Genomic DNA, 18,737 nt, shown 5'->3' on the forward strand with positions numbered 1-18,737 from the left:
TGGGGACACCAGCTAGGCCAGGAGACGCCAGTCGGGTCTAACTCCGCCCAGCACGGCACGGCCACGACTCGACCTCGGGGACCTGTGGAGTCTCCTTGAGCCAGAGGCCCCTGTGAGACAAGGAGAAATAAATTCTTGGAGACTCGTTGAGACAGTGAGTAGAGCAGAGGCCCCAGGGCTGGGAGCAGGGAAGGGACCAGAGCTGGAGCTTAAGGGACGGATTCTGCTTGGGACGATGAGGGAGCCAGGAGGTGCCGGTGGGGGTGGCCGAGCAGCGGTGTGGACGCGCCCGCTGCCGCAGAGCGCAGACCTGACGAGGGGATGTGCTAAGCTCTGCCTCACGTGTATCTCACCACAGCTTTTAAGTAAATTACACACACACACAGGAAATTACATGTATATGCATTTCCTACAATAGAAATTTAACAACCTGTCTAGCTTGCTACCTTGTCTAATAAGTGTAAACACAAACCAAGAGCGCCTTTGGCACATCATCCTCATTCTCCTGCACGCCCTTCAGGTCAAGGTCAAGCCCTGGGCCCTGCCCTGTCTGGACCACACCATCTGCAGCCCCGTGCCCTCAAACCCAGGTGTGCAGAGTGGGAAAAGCTCAGAGCCCCGGTGTGCAGCTGGCGTCTGGAGCTTCAGACCAGACCCCCCACTAACGGCTGACAGGCAGCTCACCCCCCTCATGGGGGGCGGGTTGCAAGGTCACTGAGAAGGGTTGGGAGGACGGGGAGCACCCTGCACCTCCAGCAAGAAGCAGCAGAAGAAACACTGGCCAGAGAGGGAAGAAAGAAGGGCCACGCAGGAGAGGGAGCCTCGTGCAGTCAGAGAGCAGCAACGGACAGGGGCGGGCAGGGTTGGGGACCAACCTGGCTCTGGACTTGCTGGTGGGCGAGCAAACGGTGTGAAGCTTGTGGTCACCAGCTGACCTGACCATTCCCCTGAAGTACCCACAGACTGTTTGGATTCTCCTTTTCGACGTCGTCTGTGTGGTGTCGGTAGGTGGAGACTGATCGCGCCTATTAGTGTTTCCATTGAACCTGGCTGGTGCTTTCAGGCGAGTTGCACATTTCTTGTTGAATTTTCTCCTAAATGGTTAATGCTGTTGGCTGCTACTGCAAAGCTTTCTGTTCAAAGGCGCCAAACTGCAGCTTTCAACTAGGTGGCTCTTCCCGCAGCACAGGAGGGAAAGAGGTGTGTCCTTGGTTTCTGTTTTTTTTCTCATCTTGCAAAATCCTAAATGTATCTCATCTTTTTTTCCCTTCAGCATGCAGTATCCAACGGCGCCTCCCTCTCTGTTGCAGAGACCTCTGGGTTTCTCAGTGACCTGCTGGAGCCAGTCAGTCTCAGGTATGGTCTGCACCACCACTGGAAGCCTGCCGCACACCCCCGGCCCCCGCCTTGTTTCCATAGCGATCTGTCCAGTGCCACCGCCACCTCCCCTCTCCCTCTCACTCCTCTCCCTCTTCCCCACTGGCCACAGTGGGTAGGCGCTGCCACCACATGCTAGTCCTCAGCGCCAGGGCATCTGCTTAGCAGCCCCAGAAACAAGACACAAAACCCTGTGTATAGTGGTGCCCAACTGAAGGTAACCCCCCCCCCAGGGGACACTGGCACTGCCTGGGGACAGTTTTGGTTGTCACGCCTGGGAGGGGACGGTCCCTGGGATCCAGGATGTGGACAGCGGGTGCTGCTGACCATCCTACCATGCACAGGACAGCCACGCACGTCCTGCATGTCCACCATGCAGGAAGCCTGCACTGTGTCCATGGCCTCTTGGCGCTCGCTGGGGAATTCTTGAGGTTCTAAGATGAGCACAAGGAGCCGCGATGACCCAGACTAGTTCTACCCGGGCAGTGCTTCTCTCCCATGCTGGACAGGAGCAGCACGGGGCCTGGCTTGGCCTGGCAGCCGCACGGTGATCACAGCCGCCCTCTAGCTGCCCCAACAGACTTCGCAGCCCCAGAGGCTCTGGCAACAGGAATTCGTTCTCTCACGGGGCCAGAGTCAGGGTGTAAGGGGCCTCTGAGCTGAATCCGCTCCTGCCTCTGCAGCTGCTGGCCCTGCGCCATCCTCAGGCGCGAGTCTCCTCCCACCCGCTCCAAGGGAGAGCACGGCCCAGGGCAAGACGCAGGGAGGGGGACCGCTGGGGGCTTGCAGGAGTCAGCGCGTCCGAGCACACCTCCGCCATCTCGGCATGACTGGCAGCAGAAAAACGAACCACGCCCACAACGCCCAGGCCAGCAGCGGATCCCGGCACCGCCCCTCAGCTCTGCCGCCCCCTGGGCTGCCTCTGAGCCCGGCCCACCCTGTTCTGTGTAGTAGGACACTGAGTGGCACCGCGGCCTCCGCGACCGTCCACAGCATTTTTGTGCATCTTGATTCCGAGCTTTTCGGAGCCCCGCCACGTCTGAGCCCCGGCAAGTGCCGATCCACAGCCCATTTCCAACGCTTCGGTCCGGAAAGACACCGGGCTTCAGCAGCGGAAGGGTCCTCCCAGCTCACAGGTCTGCAGTGGACCAGATTCGTGCCACGCCCTGGCTCCCGAGAGGAGGAGGGGTCCTGCTCTGCTCGTTGGCACCTCCCCACACAGAACTCGGTCTGGACTCTGCTGGGTTTCTGGGTCTTTTATTATGAAAGAGCAGTTTGATGGGGCTGGGCTGGGGCTCAGTGGCAGAGTGTTCGCCTGTCACGAGTGAGGCCCTGGTTTCATCCTCATAAAAATTAAATAAAGGTGCTGTGTCCACCTACAACTAAAATATACACATAATTTTAAAAAGAGCGTGTCGGCATGCCTGAGGTCACACCCCGCGGGAACTGGAGGGAGGCTGGCGGTCCTGGTAACCCTGGTCCTCTGCAGCAGCTGGCGCCTTTCACCCCAGCCTCCTGGGCCATTTACCTGGCAAGCCGGCTGGGGGGCCTCCAACCCTCCTCGGAATCCCAGCACTCTGCGGGGTCCGGCACGCCCCACGTGAGGCCGGGGTGTAGAGCCAAGGCCCAGCACACAGGAGCCATGCCTGAGGGGACAGCCTGCTCTCAACAGTACCCTGAGGCCTGCACCACCCGCCACCGGCCTCCAGAGCCAGAGGGGCTGTCTCCTCCCTCTGCCTTCCGGTGTGGATTCCCAAGTCAGGCCCCTGAGGGCCCAGCTCACCCATTGGCAGCAGGGTAAGTAGTACCTGCAAGCCCCTGAAGCAGGTGCCCACCTGCAGCCCAACCCTCTGTGGGCAGCTGACACACATATGGGGCCAGTACTGCCCCCTGGAGGATGGTGAGGGTGTGGTAGCCCGTGCCCTCAGTCTCAAGGCTGAGTCCGTTCTGCCCCCTGGAGGATGGAGAGGGTATGGCAGCCCTCACCCTTGGATTTGAGGCTGAGTCCGTTCTGCCCCCTGGAGGATGGAGAGGGTATGGCAGCCCTCACTCTTGGATTTGAGGCTGAGTCCGTTCTGCCCCCTGGAGGATGGAGAGGGTATGGCAGCCCTCACCCTTGGATTTGAGGCTGAGTCCGTTCTGCCCCCTGGAGGATGGAGAGGGTATGGCAGCCCTCACCCTTGGATTTGAGGCTGAGTCCGTTCTGCCCCCTGGAGGATGGAGAGGGTATGGCAGCCCTCACCCTTGGATTTGAGGCTGAGTCCGTTCTGCCCCCTGGAGGATGGAGAGGGTATGGCAGCCCTCACCCTTGGATTTGAGGCTGAGTCCGTTCTGCCCCCTGGAGGATGGAGAGGGTATGGCAGCCCTCACCCTTGGATTTGAGGCTGAGTCCGTTCTGCCCCCTGGAGGATGGAGAGGGTATGGCAGCCCTCACCCTTGGATTTGAGGCTGAGTCCGTTCTGCCCCCTGGAGGATGGCAGGGGTGTGGCAGCCTGTGCCCTTGTCCTTGAGGCTGAGGTGGTGCCAACACTGTCCCCCAGAGAGTGATAAAGGCAAGGCTGGCAGCATCCTGGATCTTGAAGCTCCATCCTAGAGACCCAGGTGGCTTTCAAACCTGCTTCAGAGGTTACCTGGACAGCGACTGTCCCCTTACAGGGGACCCATGGGACAAGTCCAAACCCACCAAGCGGGCACTTTCAGCCCAAAGCCTCCGGGCTAACTCCTCATCCTCGGCCTCAGGAGCTGGTGCCTTCTCTTTGAATCCATCAAAATACTTTCCAGAAACACCCTCCAGTTCCTCGGCCACGGCCAGGTATATGCTGGGCTGCGCTGCCAGCTGGGGGCTCTTGACGAGCAGCCAGAAGATGGGCCCTGCGAGCAGCCACAGGGCACTCGGTCCACACACCTGAGGACACCAGTGCCCTGCCCCACCCTCGGGAGCCCAAGCCCTGAGGCCAGAAGCCGCCCCAGAGCCCTGCAGCGCCCATCTCCAGCCTCTGTCCTGCATGTCTCTCCACCTCAGGTCCCTTCCTGGCACTGCCCAGACAACCCTCCAGACGCAGGGACCAGCCCCAAAGCCGCCTCCCCAGGAAGCTCCAGCGGAGCCCTCGTTCCTCCTGGTCAGCGCCTAGTCCTCACCCTCCCAGCTTTCCTTGAAACAGCCTCTACTCACTGAATGCCTCGGGGGCAGTCACGACCTGGGGCTCCTGACACCAGCCCCCACCCACGAAACGTCCCCAGGGTCACTGACACCAGGCCCAATGCTCTGTCCAGCTTCCACTCTGGGACAGACACTGGGCATGGCCGTTCACAGGAGGGATCAGCCAACAACTGAGGGACCCTCGCTGAGGACATGAGGACACTGAGGCTCAAAGGGGAGTGTTTCCCCACACAGCTCAGCCAGTCTGGGGGGACACTGGCCTTGTCCTGAGCACAGCCTGACTCCAGAGCTGGCTCCGCCGCCTCCCTCTCCAAGACACGGCTTTCTCACAGGTGCGGGGGCTCTGGCCTGTCTCCTGGAGCTACGCGGAGGCTGGAGGCCAGACCAACAGAAGAGGGGCTCATCCTGCATACCACAAAGACCCAGGGAGGGGCCAGGAAGAAGGAAAGCCAGGGACGGCCTGGGGGTGGTCCTGGGCCCAGGTTTAGAAGGCAGGGTCAGAGTTCCACAAAGGGACCCAGACCAGGAGGGGACTCACCCAAGGTGAAGCTGGAGAAGGTGGACCTGTGCATGCCCGTGTGTCTGCCCAGCTCCGTCCTGGCCACTCCGGGGTGCAGAGCATTCACAGTCACGCCGGTGCCTGGAGAAAAGCGAAGGGGGGGTGGCTCACTCCTGGCTGCAGGCTGCCGCAGGCCGTGCTCTGGGGCCTCCCCACCCAGTGCTGCCGCCCACACTGGAATCCACGTCACGTCAAGGGTCCCATCTCACAAGGCAGCTCTGCCACACGGCTGCCAGGGCAGAGCCCCCCTGGAGCCCACGAACCCACGGCACCGGGCTCCACCGGCCCCGCCAGTCTGAGCAGGGGGCCAGGGTGGGGTCTGAGAGGCTGCTGCTGCGGCCAGCTCCCAGGTGAGGCTGGCGCTGCCCTCCCGCGAAAAGCAAGGGCCTCTGACAGCTTTCTCAGCACGAGCACCTCGGGCGGGTGGCGCTGGGAGCCCCCTGCATGCTGCAGGATGCTGAGCAGCGTTCCCAACCTCACCCAGGTGCCAGCAGACCCTCCTCGGGTGTGATAATCACGTCTGCAGACCCTGTCCCATGTCCCCTGAGAGGCCAAAATCACTCCCAGCTGAGAACAACTAGCCAAGAGGCTCAGGTACCCGTCTAGGTCAAGCAGGGAAGAATGCCTGAGGGCAGCAGCCAAGGGGGACCGGCAATCCGTCTGCCTTGGCGTGCGTGGGGAGCCCGGTGGCGCGTGGCTTCACTCCCGTCTGGACAGGCCGCCCTCCCCACCAGGGCCAGGGCGCAGCAGCTCCCAGACGGGGCAGGGACAAGGCCGGCGAGGGAGCTGCTCACCTGGCAGCCGGCGGCTCAGCTCCTTGGTGAAGAGCAGGAGGGCCAGCTTGCTCTGGCAGTAGGCGGCCTTGGTGTTGTACTTCCTCCTCTGCCAGTTCAGGTCCTCCAGGTCCACGTGCCCAGCCACGTGGGCCAGGGACGAGAGGTTGATGATGCGCGCGGGCGCCGAGGCTCTCAGCTTGTCCAGCAGCAGGTGCGTCAGGAGAAAGTGACCTGGCGGAGGACAGCGGGACGCTCGCGCCTGCGCTTGCTCAACGCGAAGGTTGTTTCCTTGTGCATTCCCAGCAGCAACCCACGAGCCCGGTTCCTCCACGTCCGCAGCAGCACCTGCTTTGGTGGCCTGCTCCACCATCGCTGCGCTAATGGAGGCGAATGGCACCTCATCAGGGTTCTCATTTGGTCTACTTTTTTAATTGAGAAAAAAGTTGAATATATTTATGGTGTGCATGTTTTAAAACGGGCACACACTGCGGAACAGCCCAATCAGGCTCACATCTGCACATGCCTCAAAATCTCAGCAAATTTTCATGTGTACAATAGAGCTGGCCTCTGTATCTGAGCATTCCATATCCACAGATTCAACTGACCACCACTGAAAAGATGCAGGAAGCCGGGCACAAGGGCGCACGCCTATAATCCCAGCGGCTCGGGAGGCTGAGGCAGGAGGATTCCGAGTTCAAAGCCAGTCTTGGCAATTTAGGGAGGCCCTAAGCAACTCAGTGAAATGCTATCTCAACATAAAAAATAAAAGGGGCTTGGGGTGAGACTCAGTGGTTAAGCGCCCTTGGGTTCAATCCCTGGTACCAAAAGAAAAAGAAAGAAAATATGTAGAAAAAACTACATTGATCTGGACATACAGACTTTTCTTAGTCATCATTCCCTAACAATATGTGTTTCACCTACATTCGGGCATTTGCACTGTGTTCAGAGTAAGAAACTGAGAGGTCAGCATCCACACTGTGTTCAGCATCTGACAGAGAGCTCATTTAAGCACAGGAAGGCTGCGTGCCGTGTGCAAATACTACATGGTTTGCCTTGAGCATCCTTGGGTTCTGGTACCAGTCGGGGGCTCTGGAGCCAGCCCCCAGGGATGCCGAGGGACGCTGTACACTGTTATCACCTGCAGCCACCTGGTAAATAATGATCTCTTGAACTTACTCCTCCCGACTGAGATGCTGCAGCCTTGGCCAATGCCTCCCCACCCGGCCTCTGTGGACACCACTCTGCCCTCCACCTACGTGCAGCTTCCTCACGCAGCAGCAGGAAGAGCGGGTGAGGACGGCAAACACCACCCGTGTCTGCCTGGGCCTGTCCACGCTGGTGGGAAGAGGTCAGCACTGATCAACACCCCACGGCACACGGGCCGGCCCTGGCAAGCCCGGGGATAACCGTGTGAGGTCACCTGGGGAAGGACGCCCTCTGTCCCGAGCTCCTTCCTGCATTTCTCGTCCAGCCACACACGACACCCAGGGGAGGACTCCCTGGCCACTACCAAGGTCATGTGACAGCGCGGCCAACAGGATGTGAATGACAGCACACATTATGGGTTAAGTCCCCAGCACCCCAGAACATGGCTCCATGGGGACAGGGTCTTTACACGAGTAATCAGGCCTAAGTGAGGTCATCAGGGTGAGCCTTTTGGGACGCAGACTCACACGCGGGGAGAAGCCAGGGAAGAGGAAGGCGGGCATCGGGCGCTGCCGCTTCATCCGAGCCACACAAAGGCTGCAGAAAACGGCAAGAGCCGGGGAGCGCCTGCAGCAGCCGAGGAGCCGGCCCTGCCCACACCCTGGCCTGGACTCGGCCTGCAGAGCGGGGCCTTCCCGCTGCCGCAGCGTCTGCCGTGCAACGTCAGGGCGGCTTCCGCTCACGGCCTTTCCCACCACTAGGGCGAGGCCTGCAAGGGCCGCTAAAGCCCACAGGACAGAGGCACCTTAGACAGCAAAGAGGAGACCCAGAGGCCGGGACCCAGGCTTCCACAGAGCCCGCCCCACACGGCCACGCTCCCCAAAGAGAAATGAAGCCACCGCCACGTGGGTCCCCGGGGAGCCACTCAACCCTCACGTCTGCACGGCTAACGCCCAGGCCCTCACAGCCCTGCTCGGCAGATGGCCGCGTGGAACAGCAGGCCAGCCCACGCGCTGCTCACCAGCCGCGCTACTCAGACCTGGGCTCTGATCCATTCCCCTTGCTGCCCCCGTGCAAGAGTCCTGCCACGGTATCCAGCAGGCATCTACTGAGTACCTGCATGTGCAGGGCATCTTGCTGGTCCTGGAGACAGCACAGAACAAGTCCCTGCTGTCAAGGGATCTGCAGCCTGATGAGGCAGACAGACAGTAATCAAGAAAATAAGTCAGGCACAGTGTGTCCGCCTGCAATCCCAGTGACAGGAGGCTGAGGCAGGAGGATCCAAGTGTGAGGCCGGCCTCAGCAATTAGCAAGACCCTGTCTCAAAATAAAACACAAAAAGATCTGGGGTGTAGCTCAGTGGCAGAGCACCCCTGGGTTCAAAAACAGCAAATGACACCATGACGGGATGGAAAGAACCCAGCAAGTCGGTGGCATGAAGCAGCCAGGAGGGGCCTTGCTGAGGGGCATCTGGCCTGGGGCCTCATGGCCGGGGCACTCGGGCAGAAGGGAAGGCAGACAAGCTCTGGGCCAGGAGAGGGCTGGTGGAGGGAGGAAGGACAGAGCAGGGCGAGCAGCAGAGGGCAGGTGGGGCCGGGAGAGAGCAGCTGCAGGCATGCGGTCCAGGCGTGAGGACCGCGGGAGGCTCACGCCACTCTTCCTAGACCGGAGGCCCGGGGCAGAATCCAGCTGCCACCCTACAGTCACTTCCCTCCCCTAAAACCAGAACCAGGTTCATCAAGGACGTGGACAGACTCACAGAATCATGACAGGTTGGCAGAGAGGAAGGACAGACAGACAGATGGAAGCACGGTGCTCTGCACAGAGGGACGGGAGGTGCTGAAGCACCTAAGCAACAAACAGGCAGGCCCCTGGCTGCCCGGCTGCCCAAATGCAGCAGGTGACCCCGCACGGTGGGCGGAAGCCACTCTCCGCTGGGCGAAGCCCACCATGAGTCCCACCCCGACCTCACCCAGGTAGTTGACGCCAAACTGCATCTCGAAGCCGTCCTCAGTGGTCCAGTGCGGGCAGCGCATCACGGCAGCGTTGTTGACCAGGATGTCCACCCGCTCCTCCTCTGGAAGACAGGTCGGGACACGTGCGTGGGCTGAGGGCAGGCTCACCCTGCCCAGGGCTGCTCGGCGTCCCCACGACTCCCGTCCACCTCCAGCCTCCTGGAAATGAGGCCTCCACAGAGGTGTCCACCTGTGCAGGTGAGGTCATCAGGATGGGCCCCGATCCAACAAGACTGGGGTTCCCAAGAAGGGAACAGGCTCAGTACGCGACCGGGCGGCCCTGGGGTGACGGGGCAGAGACTCCTGGATCCTCAGCTCCACCTGCTGCAGAGGCAGGGGCGCTGGCCGGGAGTCCAGAGGGAGGCAGCCCACGGACACCTGGCTCAGGCCTCTGCCTCTACACCCGTTGAGAGCGCACTTCGGGTGGTCAAGCCCAGCTTGCGGCTCTTTGTGACACCACATCAGGACACTCGTACACACAGGCCCCTTCTAAGCCTGCAAATCTGGCCTGTAGGGGCCTCAGCACTGCAGAGGGGCACTCACAGGCCGCGAGGCACTGGGGGCAATTGGCGCCAACCTCATGCCAAGTCCGCCACTTGCACAAGCAACGGGAAGATGCTCAGACAGACTGGAGCCTCGGCATCCTGTCTGTGAAACAGGACGAAGAGCAGAGCTCCCCACACACCGAGCTGCCAGGCTGCCATAACCAAGCCCCACAAACCAGTTTCAACAACAGAAACCTACGGTCTCGGTTCCAGAGACAAGGACGAGGCTGCAGCCCGGCTCTTCTGAGACTGAGGGACAGAGGGACAGCCTCCCCGGCCCCTCCTCCGCTGCGGACGGTGTCCTCTCCCTGTGCCGTGCACCTTCCCTCTGTGCGCATCCATCTCTGTGCCCCGTTTCCTCTTGGAGGACACAAGACACAGTGCACTGGGACACCCTGATGACCTCCCTGTAATGGGAGTTTAAATGCCGGGGTCCGGACAGACCAGCAATCAACCTTGGCTCCACCCTGATCAGCTGTGTGACCCTGGCCAAGTCGCATAACTTCTCTGTGACTCAGTTTCCTCCTTTGTAAAAAGGACACTAGTACCTCCTGGTAGAGACGTGTATTATTCACTCAACAGGTATGTTCCAAGCACCTACTAATGGGCCCTGGACATTCAGGGTGGACAGGACAGTCGAGGTCCCACCTTCCCAGCGGATGTCCCAGTGCAGCTAGGAGCCAGACAGAACAGAGACTCCTCCAGAGGAAGGAGCTGTGGCAGAAGCAAAGGGGCTGGGGACAGCACCCGGGTGCTGGGATGACGCCCTGAGCCAGCACGGCAGCTGAGACCAGGAGGCCGGGAGCGGCGCAGGCTGGGGCCCAGCAAGGCAGGGGTCCTTCCGGCATCTGGGAACCCCTCGCCGTGCCTCCTTCTGATAAGCGGGGTAAGGCGTAGGACATGCCGCCCTCGCGGCTTGAGCCTCTCATCCTAGCCGCTGATCCAGGGAAGCACCCAGAGGCCACCACGTGACTTGCTGAGGCCAGACTCCACCTAGTGCTCAGGAGAGTCCCACAGAACAAAGGACTTACTAACCGGCTCCCATGAGGGGCATGAGGCTCAGGGGAGGCTCAGTGCCCGGGCGCGTCCCCAGGGCCTGCGCTGAGCACCGGTGTCCACGGCTGGAAATGGAGAGAGGAGCTTCCTGGAGGAATCGGCTGGGACCATGTGCATGCAGGTACACAGAAGGTGCTGGATAAACGTTCATCCCTCACTGCTGTCTCAAAATCAAATATACAAAGAGCTGGGGATGTGGCTCAGTGGTTAAGCCACTGGGTTCGATCGCCAGTTAAAAAAAAACAACCACGGAAGGAGACCTGTCTCCTTAACGGGATGGCTGCTGGTGTGGAAGAGACGTCTAGCTCTGCTTCTTCACACTGGTATTTGACAAATTTTCTGAGCGTGTTTCTTTCCCGTGAAGGACAGCAACCTCGGCCCACAGGCGGATCTTCAGCTCGTCCCAGCCACAGCCTGCTTCCTGGCTCCCCTACTCCGCCAGGGTTGGGTGGAGGGGAGGGGCGCAGGCTGCACCGCGCACCGCGGGAGGGAAAGCTGCACTAGCGGATGCTGACGTCTGAATCTCAAACGATCTTATGTGAGAAGAGGTCATTCTTCTTTCCCAACCACGTGAAGGGAAAAACAGGTGGATATGGAAGGGTAAACCACAACTGTGAACGGTCACTGTGGGCTGTCAATCACAGGTGGCGGCTGCATGTGCCCACAGCTCCAGGACTTGCCCAGCTCCAGATCCTCAGAGCTGGGCCCGGGAGTGGCCACCCAGACCTCGGCCCGCGAGGTCAGCGTCCCCCACCTACCTTCAATGACCTTCGCCGCAAACTCCCGGATGGACTTGAGGGAAGCCAGGTCCAGGTGCCGGGCGCTGACGCGGTGATTGAGGGTCTCCCCGCGGATGTCCCTGGCCGCCGCCTCGCACTTCTCCATGTCTCGGCAGGCCAGGATGACGTTGCCTCCTGAAGCCCAGAGGGGGACACAGTTCAAAATGAAGCAAACTCACCCCCAGGGTCTCGAGAAACGGAAGCCTGCATCCACATCCGCCAGGCTCCACAGCCGCATATTCCCGACAGCAGAAAGTGGACCCCAGCGTCAGCCACAGACCAGTGGACAAGCGGGCCGTGGTGCAGCCTGCGGCAGGGTGTTACTCAGCCGGAAAGAGGAAGGAAGCACCACCATGAGAGCGGGGGCCCTGCAGTCACCACGTCAGCGACTGCCACTGGCCTGGGCCCCCAGAACAGGCGAGGCCTGGAGGCCAAAGGAGGGCTCTTGGCTTCCTAGGGCTGGTGGCTTGGGCATCAGCCAGGATGGGCAAAGGGACCAAGGTATCTAAGCTTCAGGGTGATGACCATGCCGTAAGACAGGCAGTGGCAACGTCCGCACCACTCAGCTTCTCAACATCACTGCCTGTGCGCTGAAGGGGGTGGACCCTGGTGACATGCAGGTGCTCCTTGACTCGCCACAGGGTTCCACCCCACGAGCCCACCGCAGGTTGAAAAAGTGAGAAGCTGAAAATGCACCTCGCATGCCTATCAAGATTACATGCTTGTAATCCCAGGGACTCGGGAGGCTGAGGTGGGAGGATTGCAAGTTCAAGGCCAGCCTCAGCAACTCAGTCAGACCCGGACTCTAAATAACAAATAGAAAAGGGTGGATGTGGCTCAGTGGTTAAGCACCCCTCAGTTCTTCCCCAGTAAACGCACCCCCCCACAAAAAATAATGCACCTCCTGCACCTATCAAGCCACCGCTCAGTCCACCTGCCTCCAACATGCCTGCCAGATTGCTGAGGCTGGTCTGGAACTCGAGATCCTCCTGCCTCAGCCTCCCACTGGGATGACAGGTATGTGCCACTGTGCCCAGCAGAGTTTCCTTCCTTTTGAGGCTGGGTCACATCCCACTGTGTGGCTGGACCGCATCTTGTTAATGGTCAGCTGTGGGTAGACACGGGGTTGCTTCTGCTTTCGGGTTGGCGTGAACACTGGTGTGCAAGAATCTCTTTGAAACACAAAAGCAGGCGGGGCCTCACCTCTTCTGGCCAGTTCCAAGGCGGTCTGTTTCCCGATGCCCGTGTTGGCACCTGTTACGATGACTGTCTTCCCGGCTATGGTGGCCTTGCTGGGACAAGTCCCACCAGCAACATAGTCCCTGAAGGTGAGAGACAGCCCGGTCAGTTCTGCCTCTCCACTCGACCTGTGCACCCCTGACTGTGCTAGGGGACAGTCCGCCCTGAGCTCACGCTGACCAAATGACAGAAACAACACTGATGCTGCAGGGTCCCCGCAAGGTGTCGACCGGGGCCGGCACAGGAGGCCTCCGCCAGGTGAGTCATAGGTTGTGAACACGCACCGCCTGAGGAGCTGCTGTCACATGCCCACACGCCTGGGGGCTTAAAGCCATGATGTGCCGCCCTCCAGCTCTGCAGGCAGCAGTCTGAGCAGGTCACTGGGCTACCTGTGTGGGAGGTCAGGGCTGCGCTCCCTCGGGATGACGCTCTCCCCACGGCCCAGGAGACTCTCCCAATCTCAAGACCCTCGACTAGACCCACCTGCACGCCTAGACCCTTGGGCACGCCTGGGCATCTGGAAGGAGGCTTAGTCCTCCTGCCACCCCCACACCCACAGAAGCAAGCTAACATCCCCCAGGAGGCAGCTGGCCAGACAACACCCATCCACACTGGGAAGGTCACTGTGCAGTTCACTGGCTATCAGCCCCCAGAGGCTGAGCTTTAGTGTGGATTAATTAAGTCCCTGTCCCCGTACTCACCTTCACCATCAGTGCACAAAGCAGCCACAGGCAATGCGTAAACAGACACAGAGGTTCCAATAAAACTTTACTCACCAGGAGAGGCAGTGGGCCAGGTCTGACCCAAGAGTCACAGTCTACAGACCAGCTCTGCATCACTAAGGACACTACAGAAGCTGAGATTTCAGGACCGCGCCTGCCTCAACCAGGCTTTGTGCAGACCCAGAGTTAAGCTACCACACATGCTTCCCAAGGGCCAGCACATGGTATGTGCTCAGGAAAACACTGCCTCCACCCCAGGACCTTGTCCTAAGATCAGAGGGGACCCACAAGGCTGGGCACACAAAATCCTCTGATCAGGTACATTTGGCAACCCCAGTGAGGTGGGAAAGGTAAGCCCCTCAGCTCCCAGATGCCCAGGCAAAGGCCTCACAGTCAAAATCAGTCAGGACTCAAATCCAGGTCAGCCTGGTATCAGGGTTGATGCTCTCAAATCGGCCCATGTGCTACTGGGGCCACAGCAGGCCAACCAACCACAGCCCATCATGACTACATGACCAGGCCGTATTAGGTCCACACAACCAACCTGAAGTTGTGTTTATCTTTTTAATAAAGTAAATTCTTGCTTGAGGTTAAGGCAGGAAGCTCACAAGTCAAAGGTAGCCTCAGCAACTTAGCGAGAGCCTAAGCAACTCAGTGAGACCCTGTCTCTAACTAAAATACAAAAAAGGGCTGGGGATGTGGCTCAGTGGTTAAGTGACCCTGAGTTCAATCCCTGGAACAAAAATAAATAAAATTTTTTAAAAAATAAATACATATATATATGTGTGTGTGTGTGTGTGTGTGTGTACACACACACACACACACTGAATTCTTGTTTGTATTTGGATAGACTTGACAAAACCTATATATATTTATCATGTGGAGCACGTTTTCAAAGATATATACATTACAGAATAGCTACATTGCGCTAATTACCATATCCACTCCCTCATGCACTTATTTTTGTGGATGTAAAGATAAAAATCTTTTCTCGGCGATTTTTGAAAACACGTTCCGTTGTCATGAACCACACTCTCCATGCTGTACGATAGAGCTAGTTGTTTGGATACGTGGTTTCAATGTTGAATTTCGCAAGTCTTCCTCCCACCAGCCCCCTTAACCAGCTGGCACTGCCTGTCCGTTTGTCTGTCTTCTCTCCTCTACTTTTATTTTTCCTGGCAGTGGTTCTGTGCAAAGTACACAGCATACACACCATCTGCCATCATGACCACTTCCACAGGGGGCGCTTCTGTGGTACCAAACGCCATCATGAAATGATGCTTACCACCCCCTCCATCTCCAGGAGGCTTTTCATTTGTAAACTGAAACTCTGCCCATCAACAGCGACTCCCCGCTCCCCACCCTGCAATCCTGCCTTATGAACACCACTCCTCTAGGGACCTCAGTCGCCAACCTTCACCACGCTGTGGACACTAGCCCACCTTCAGCAAGTCCAGTCTGGCCACCTCCTCAGATGCCTACCACTGGCCCGTCGCCTAGCCTGGCCACCTTCGGGACGTTCCTGCTGCTGCCGCTCATGGAGCCTGTCCTCCCTCCACTCCGTCCTGGCCACAGACCTCACCAGAGCTCATCCAGACCAGGTCACTCATCTGCTCAAACCTCTGAGAAGGCTGCCACCTGTCAAGCATAACGCCCAGCACTGTTCACCTCTGTCCCTCTGGACACCTGCACCCTGGGTAGGGGAGGCACAGAGGAAGCCTGGGAAACAGCTCAGCACAGGAGAAAGGGATATCCTTACAGGAACCAAAGAAATACACATGAATATGAAATACCACTCTTTCCCCATTGATTTTGTTGAGAAAGGATTTTTTTTTTTTTTTGGACAGGGTCTTGCTAAATAGCCTGCACTGGCCTCGAACTTGCAATTCTCCTGCCTCAGCCTCCTAAACAGCTGTGATTACAGGTTTGTGTCATTGTGCCCAGCACAATTTTTTTTTTACCGACCATAATAATACCCAGGGTTAGGGTTTGTACGACTCGAGTACTCACAGCAGAGTGTGTTAAACATTCCCGGATGGTGTTTAGTCTTAGGTGTCAAAACCATAAATGTGTGCATTCTCCCCACCCCCCTACTTCTAGACATTGATCCTAGAAGAGTTCCATTCTTTCAGTGCTATTTCTACCTGCAGAAAGTAAGCAGTTAGTAAACAGGGATGGGCTACAATGTAGCCTCAGGATGAAACTCTATGGCTTTAAATAACAATTGGAAAAAAAACCCTTAAGAACATGCAACCTTCAGTGCTAAATCAAAGGTAGAAACAAAACAGGGTTCCAAGCACACGGTGGTGGCAAGACTGTGGGTTCCTAAGTCAGACACGTGGGACCGGGAAGCTTCCCACTCCCCCAGGTTAACAAGGAAAGGCTGTCCCCGCGGTGCTGAATGTATGGTTGTTACTACTCTGCAGTCAATAAGTCCCTAATTTCCCGGAAGAGGAGGAAAGACAGGAGGAAGGCAGGAAGGCAACAAAGTTCTAGGTACACACTGTAACAGGATCTTTCCGTTTACTGAGTCGTACAATGCTACTTGTTTCTTTGATTTCTTCGCATGTAGGCCAGCAGGTAACACGCGGTAAGAGTACGATTAATATTTGCCAAATGACTGGATTAATCAATTGGAAATCCGGAAGGAAAGAGCCATAATGCTCACCAGGGCCGGGTCCCGCCCCTTGCCCCGGGTGACCTTGGACCGGCGACGCGCCCCTGCCAGCCTGGCCTGGTTGACGGCTCCATTCTGCAAGGGCGCTGCGGCCGCGTGAGCGGGGACTCGGGCCCGGCGGGTCGGCGCCCCTTCCCGGGCTTCCCTGCCCTCCAGCGGCCGGCGGGCCTGCGACCGGCGCACGCGGGCCGCACGTACTCACTTGAGCAGCACGGCGCCACCCACCGCGGTGCCCAGCACCGACGCCGGCAGCAGGTAGCGGTTCATGCCGGGTGAGGAGCGGGCTCCGCCGCGGGGCCGGGGACGAGTGCACCGCCCAGTCACCCACGTGCCGAGGCGCAGCGCAGCGCAGCGGACCCCGGAACCGGGCAGGAGGGGCGTGGCGCGGCCGGGGCGTGGCCTCCAGGGCGCGGCCTATGAGGACGGGCCCCGAGTGCTCGGAGCGCTGGGAATGGTAGTTCGGGGCGGGGGCGGGGCTAGCCGCGGGTCCAATGACGTCACACTCAATCCACAAACTGGCGCAGCTACCCTGGCAAGACTCGCTCCATCTTTAAAGCGTGTGCTCAGGGTGGAGTGTTTTTGTTTTGTTTTGCTACTGGGGATTGAACTCAGGGAACTCGACCACTGAGCCACATCCCCAGCCTTGTTTTGTATTTTATTTAGAGACCGGGTCTCTCTGAGTTGCTTGGCACTTTGCTGTTGCTGAGGCTAGTTTTTGTTTTGTTTTGTTTTTAAGTTGTTGATGGACCTTTATTTTATTCATATTTATTCATATGCGGTGTTGAAACTCTAACCCAGTGCCTCACGCATGCTAGGCAAGCGCTCTACCACTGAGCCACAACCCCAGCCCTGAGACTGGCTTTGAACTCGCCATCCTCCTGCCTCAGCCTCCCCATACAGTGGAGTTTTAACTCAGTCGTAAAGCAGAATGAAATTATGTCTCTACTGGCAAGTGAAAGGATCTGGGAAACGTCATGCTTGTGAAGTAAGTCAGACTCAGAAAGTCAAAGGTCAGATGCTTACCCTCACATGTGGAAGCCAGAGAGAAAGAACAAATTGTAAAAGGGGGAGTGGGATCTGAAAAAAACAGAACAGTGGAATAGAGGACAGGAAATAAGGAGGAGGGGAGGAAAAGGGGAACAGCATAATGAAATTAACCAGACTATGTCATGGGCATGATGAACATGGCACAGTAAATTCCATTTTTATGTGTGACTGTAATGCACCAATTGAGAAAAATCAACTTTAAAAATAAAAGATAGCCGTACAGAATGGCAACTTAGCAAGGTCCTAAGCAACTTAGTCAGACCCTTCAAATAAAATATAAAAAGGGCTGGGATGTAGCTCAGTTTTTAAGCACCCCTGGGTTAAATTCCCAGTACCAATAAATAAATAAATAAAACTACAGATAAAAAGCCAGAGGTGTTGGCACATGCCTATGATCTCAGGAGGCTGAGGCAGGAGGATTGGGAGTTCAAAGCCAGTCTCAGCAATTTAGCAAGGCCCTAAGCAACTTAGCAAGACCCTGTCTCTGAACAAAAAATTAGAAGGACAGCGGATGTGGCTCAGTGGTAAAGTGCCTCTGCGCTCAATCCCCTGTACCAAAAGCAAAATAAAAAACAAGGATAATAATCAGTGTTGGCAGGTGTGGAACACTCCCTGTGGGTGGGGTGTCAATTACAGGTTCCCCTCAGGCTGCTCAACCTTCTGAGGCAAGTCCATGGAAGATGGAGGACAGGTGTGACCCAGCCAGTCCCCTGTAGGGATTTGTGCGAAGGAGTGGTCAGTCATTCAGAAAGAAACAGACCGAGGAAAGGTACCCACAGCCTCACCTCTGCCTCATTTCAAGAGGCTAGAAGCAAATAAAAGCAGCCTTAATGTCCAGCAATGGGCCAGTGCTCAGTCACTCCTTCCAACAATCGTTCAGCACCTACTGAATGCAGACACTGAGCATTCAGCAGCAAGATAGACAGGGTCCCTGAGCATCAGGTGCTAAAAATAAAATGTCATTCATCTACATGTGTTTTGGACCAACTATCTACAGCTCATTGGGCTCAAAAGCTTGAGAACTTTCATTTACCCCCAGAGCAAGGAGAGCTGGCTCTGAGCAAGGCACATGACGTTAAGGTCACATGAGCATGTGTGTGTGTTAGTGTAAAAAGAAAAACCTCCACAGTGTGCTGTGTGGGCCTCAGCACCCCTTCTTGCTTAGCTACAGCTTTCTATTGTTCTTGAATGACAGTTTCTTGAGGTGTAGGTGAAACCATCCCATGACAGGCAGTGAAGGGCCCAGCTGTCTGTCCCCTGATGGATGGATAAACAAATATGGTCTATACACCCAATGGAATATTTCCAGCCTGATAAGGAAGTACCGACCCATGCTACAACATGGGCCATCTCAGGGACATGTCAAGTGAAATAAGCCGGGCACTAACAGGCAAATACCACCAGGCTTGGTGGCACACCTATGAGCCCAGTGACTCAGGAGGCTGAGGCAGGAGGATCACAAGTTCAAGGCCAGTCTCAACAATTTAGTGAGAATGTGTTGAAATACAAAAACTAAAAAAGAACTGGGGATGTAGCTCAATGGTACAGCTCCCCTGAGTTCCATTTCTAGTATCAAGGAGGAGGAGGAGGAGGAGGAAGAGCAGAGGGAGGGAGGGAGGAAGGAAGGAAAGGAGAGAAG

The 18,737-nt window shown here is 57.4% G+C and overlaps 1 protein-coding gene across 12 annotated transcripts in view; it reads right to left on the minus strand.

Moving 5' to 3' along the window:
* The window catches only part of Rdh13 (retinol dehydrogenase 13), a 30,515-nt gene extending 14,100 nt beyond the window's left edge, over positions 1-16,415 (minus strand). For 2 of the 12 annotated variants that reach the window (XR_007105428.1, XR_007105430.1), the window contains exons 1-8: positions 16,254-16,415; positions 12,617-12,735; positions 11,393-11,548; positions 8,991-9,095; positions 8,135-8,207; positions 5,891-6,103; positions 5,076-5,177; positions 876-1,333 (exon numbers count right to left, since the gene is read on the minus strand). Coding sequence is in view for 9 of the 12 variants with exons in the window: in XM_047528805.1 (XP_047384761.1) it covers positions 4,004-4,248; positions 5,076-5,177; positions 5,891-6,103; positions 8,991-9,095; positions 11,393-11,548; positions 12,617-12,735; positions 16,254-16,318 (1,005 nt within the window). In the remaining 3 variants the exon portion in view is untranslated. Of the gene's footprint in view, positions 1-29; positions 111-521; positions 1,334-1,430; positions 4,910-5,075; positions 5,178-5,890; positions 6,104-8,134; positions 8,208-8,990; positions 9,096-10,613; positions 11,365-11,392; positions 11,549-12,616; positions 12,736-16,253 lie in introns of those variants that run through there. The other 10 variants (XR_007105429.1, XM_047528807.1, XM_047528806.1 and 7 more) reach the window with 10 other exon arrangements.
* Positions 16,416-18,737: the final 2,322 nt, after the last annotated feature.

The sequence above is a fragment of the Sciurus carolinensis genome, chromosome 16, assembly GCF_902686445.1.
Source record: "Sciurus carolinensis chromosome 16, mSciCar1.2, whole genome shotgun sequence".
NCBI classification, from domain to species: domain Eukaryota; kingdom Metazoa; phylum Chordata; class Mammalia; order Rodentia; family Sciuridae; genus Sciurus; species Sciurus carolinensis.